General features: G+C 33.8%; 1 protein-coding gene across 1 annotated transcript; it reads right to left on the minus strand.

Moving 5' to 3' along the window:
• Nucleotides 1–3,316: 3,316 nt before the first annotated feature.
• On the minus strand, nucleotides 3,317–4,207 carry LOC125199083 (receptor-like protein 9DC3). Its single transcript, XM_048097244.1, has one exon. It carries the CDS (start codon nucleotides 4,205–4,207, stop codon nucleotides 3,317–3,319), a length of 891 nt encoding a protein of 296 aa, XP_047953201.1.
• Nucleotides 4,208–4,775: the final 568 nt, after the last annotated feature.

The raw sequence follows: 4,775 nt of genomic DNA on the forward strand, positions 1-4,775 counted from the left end.
TACATGAACCAAACGAGTTATCTTCTGAACTACTGCCAACAAATCCGAGAACCCTCCTTACATCACTAAATTGTGCATGTTTTTGATCAATTAAAATTGGATCCAACGTCAGACATTGAGATAATGTACTTGCATCTCCTGAAGATGATGTTGCACTCCCTCTAGTATTCGCCTTCCCAGAAGAAAAGTTTCTTCCCTCGATTCCATCTCTGAAACTTGTCGACCTATCCAAAGAGGAGGCAGAATAACCCCTTTGCCCATTATGGAAGTTACCAGCAAAACCAGAGTCTGGGCTGGCCGAGGTCAATTCAAATCTTGCATTCCCAGCCATTACTAGGGTGAAATTCTCATGTCTTTGGATCCATTCCCCACAAGATATTACGAGTAAAAAACTATCAAATCAAGAAAAGAAAAGGAAAGTCAAAACACCAATCAACAAAACAAAAGCAAGTACGCATTGATTGAGGAATGCAATCCACCAGCCACAGTGAAGAAACTCAGAGACAAGTTCTACAAACAATTCGTAAAGACATTCATTCAACAAGTAGACAGCCTTCTAAAACGTCATAAAAATACAAGTGCACTTAGTTAAGTTGGCAACAGAAAAATACAATCTTCATATTAACAGAACCCTAAGCACTTCATAAAAACAGAGGCATATTAAGTTAACTAACTACACAAAACAAAATCCAACAGTTAGCTACAAAACAATGCAAAATGCAATCTTCTTCTTCATTAATAAGCAAACAAAAGCTTAAATTCAATACTGGTTAGCCCAATTAAAAAAGAAAAGGGAGCAATCAAACACACCACTAGCCACTAACACCCACGAACTCCAAGAGCATAAATTATCAAAATTAGGTCCCAAATATCACACTTATTAGTGAATTAACACATAAACCACTAATCAAAACACTTCAAGTTCTCATTCCCATGCTCAAAATCCATAATTGAGCTAAGTGATAAATTAGGGTTTATTCGCAATTCAGCGCTTCCTCAAAATTAACTGAAATCACAAAGCTTCTAGAACAATTGAAGCAGAGAGGTACGAGCTGATCGAAGAATCTAACCTGCATTCATCAACTTAGAGGGATCGAAGTGAGAGAAACAGTGGAAAACGAAGCAGAGAGAAGGCTGAAGCTCGAAGAGACAGTCAACTACGACAGTAATGACACTTCTTTTTTTTGTTTCTTTTTAGATTTTATTTTTGTAATTTGGAGGTGAGTTGCGGGCCCCACTTTCTCAATTAACGATTAGTTAACAAAATCAATAGTAGCACGCAAATTTAGAGCGTGCATATGGTGCTCTTAGCTAGGAGCAGGGACTGTGTCACAGGTACAGTGGGTACCTTGCTCACTACTGTGTTTTTGCCAACAGCACGTCTATGCTCTTAGCTAAGAGCACCGTCGTGCCAAAGGCAGAGCACGAGCAGCGATGTGACATGCTCTGATTGGCCGTTGGTTTATTATTTCATATTTTTTTTTAATTCAAAAAATATGAAAAATTCAGATTTAATAAAAAAAAATATTTTTCCACTTCCCAATAAAACATATTCATTTTTTCCACACTTTTAATTTATTTTTTTCATTATTTTTATTCCAAAATTCATACTTTCATCTATAAATTCCTCCATTTCAACACAAATAATCACACTACACCAAACAACTCTCTCAACCTCAATTTTTAGGATTTTAATTAGGTAATTTTTAATTTTTATGATTTTAATTATGTAACTTTTAATTTTTAAAATTTTAATTATGTAAATTTTAAATATTTATTAATTTGTAATAGTATTTTGAGTATTTTTAATGTATTTTAATATTATGGAAATGATTTTAATAATTGAAGTATTTAAATTGAATTATAGAATGGTGGGACCCTTGGACATGCTTTTATAGAAGAGTATGGATATGGGTATTATACTCTTACGTAAGAGTAGAGAGTAAAAGTGGATCCAGATCCACTTCCATGCTCTTGCTATGACTAGTTTTCATTTTGCTGACTTCAAGTACATATTGCAATTATGAATACCGAGGGATAATTATATTATTCAAATAATTATCGTTTGACACAATTTTTTTTTAAATTTTTATAAATAATAGTCTCTCCGTCCCATAAAAGTTGAGACAAAACTTTTGGGCACGGAGATTAAGAATTTATATTAAATAAATAGGAGAGATGAAAAAAGTGGGAAAGATAAGAGAGAGTAAAGTAAATGATAGAATAAAGTAAGGGTGATTAGATATTTTGTGTTTTGTTAAAAAAGGAAATGACTCAACTTTATTGAGACGGACTAAAAAGGAATACGACTCAACTTTTATAGGACGGAGGGAGTAAAAGATTTCCATTCAATAGTATATTTTATTTTGTTAATTTTATTTATTTATTAGTATTATTTTATATTGATATAAAAAGTGTAATTATTATTTTATGTTTTTGAACATTGCAAATAGTTATTGACAAAGTTCAATTATGGACGGAGAAATCCCACCGAGATAATTTTTTCATTTATTTCCACTTTAATTTATCTCAGTTATTTCGTCACTATTTACACTATCAATATATCAAGCATCTGGAGTGCATAGTAACAACTGCCCTTTGCTCCAAATCAATTGTTCCAGCACTTCCAATTACTCGTGGGGATTCTTCTTCTGTTCGCTTTTCTCATCCAGTCTTTTCATCAAACACATGGAGTTCGGAATTCTATTAGCCTTTCATCGAATACCTGAGGTGTGAACTGTTCGATTGAGTTATTTCATCGAGCACATTGTTATCTGCACTTCTGCTTGATTGAGTTGGAAACCCAGTCTTGACTCTTTGAGACATTTGTTAAGAATCGGAACATTAAACACTATTTAACCAAATAGTAATACGTAAATGAGCTTATGCTATTAGTTCGACTTAAGATTATTCATGGAAATTCATACCGAATATTATTTTTTCTACACATTTGCTGTTTTCAACCAAACATGTTCACATTTGTTTAGAGCTTTATGAAAGGAAACAGTATAGAGACGTAGGATAAAAATGGTAGATGTATTAATATTAATTATAAATGAAATCCATCTCATTAAAGAAACAAACTACAGACAGTCGGACTAAACTTTGTAAATAGATCAAAATGGAAAAACATAGATTACTGGTTAATGAAGGGTTACATTATAAATTTTCATAATTTTACTCATCGTTTTTTTTAGAATAGATTATATTTTTCAAAATACAGAGACTACCAAAACAACAGAAATAGGTAAAAAGAAATAGAAAACACAACTCAAAAACATAGATCCAAATAAATAAATAAAAAAAGAAAAAGAAATCACACAATTCTCTTTCGCTTTGAAGCACTATTGCGTCTTCTTCGTCCTATATTTATAACCAACTCCAAAAAAGAATTCACTAACCATGTTGGCCTTCCACTTCTTATAATCATATAACCAATTCCAATCCCAACTACGAATCCACTTCCATATCCCATCACAATACTTCGCCAACAAAATCCATCTATGAATTCATATTCATCATCACCTTCTTCTTCTGGCTGCAACGTTGTCCCGTTATCGCATTTTACTGTCAACGGAGCTCCGCACAATCCCCAATTTCCCATATAGGAATCATTCTCAAATGTAGAGAACTGATTAGTTTGTGGTATTTGCCCAACAAGATTATTCATTGAAAGGTTTAATTTAGCAAGAAATGTCAACCTTGTCAATTCACTTGGAATTTCTCCATCCAATTTGTTTGTTGACAAGTCCAACGATTCGAGTTCACTCATGCTTCCAAGAGATGAAGGTATATGTCCAGTGAGGGTATTGTGGGACAAGTTCAAATATTTGAGAATCTTAAGATTTCCTATGGAAGGTGGAATAGTCCCGGAGAAACTATTGGAGGATAAATCCATCGTTGTGAAGGCTTCCAACAGTCTATTCAATAACTGATCTTGGCCTTTTAAGGTGACTATTATATTCACAAATTGTCGATATCCCATGTCGTCAAAGTTAAGAATTGGGTCATTTCTTTTCTTTTCCTCTATCATAGCTCTGAAATTGTTGAAATATCTATCAGGTAGAGAGCCAACAAATGCATTCTGAGAGATATCTAGAACTTGTAACTCCGGAAATGGGAGTTTGGTTGGTGAAGGAAGTGATATGTTACCACCAAACTTGTTAGACCTCAACACTAGCACTTTAAAGTTGGGAAGGCCTCCCATCCAAAAAGGAAATTCACCTTGCGTTCTATTATTTCCGATGTCGAGACCCGTTAGGCCTTGGCAATTGATTATATTCAGGTAATTGTCCTTGGAATTTGTTATTACCCAAATTGATGGATATAACATTGCAACCCTTGGTAAAGTTAGATGGAATGAGGCCACTGAGGTGATTCATGTTTAGATAAAAGATTTCCACGGATCCGATGAAGTTTCCGAAGCACTGTGGCAGTCTTCCTTCCAAAGTATTATTTGAGAGAAGAAAATAACGAAGGGATGACAAGTTACAGATGGAGGATGTGAGCTCACCATTTAATTTGTTGGAAGAGAGATACAAGCCCCGCAGATTTGAAAGATTTCCGATTGTAGATGGAATTGGACCTTCAAACAATATGTTTGAAAGATAAAACAAGGATATAAATCACATTAATTTTATTGAAAAATACACATGCATGACATTTTACTCTAGAGAAACAAGAAAAGAAAGATTTCTGATATCTGATTTCTGGTAGGGGACCCTGAACAGAGTTCCCTCTCAAATGTAGAAAAACAAGAAAAGAAAGATTTCCGA

Source organism: Salvia hispanica, unplaced genomic scaffold (genome assembly GCF_023119035.1).
Source record: "Salvia hispanica cultivar TCC Black 2014 unplaced genomic scaffold, UniMelb_Shisp_WGS_1.0 HiC_scaffold_373, whole genome shotgun sequence".
Lineage (NCBI taxonomy): Eukaryota > Viridiplantae > Streptophyta > Magnoliopsida > Lamiales > Lamiaceae > Salvia > Salvia hispanica.

What these genes read in the sequence shown, in the direction of transcription:
- LOC125199083 (XM_048097244.1), bottom strand. Translation starts at nt 4,207, where the DNA reads ATGGGAGGCCTTCCCAACTTTAAAGTGCTAGTGTTGAGGTCTAACAAG.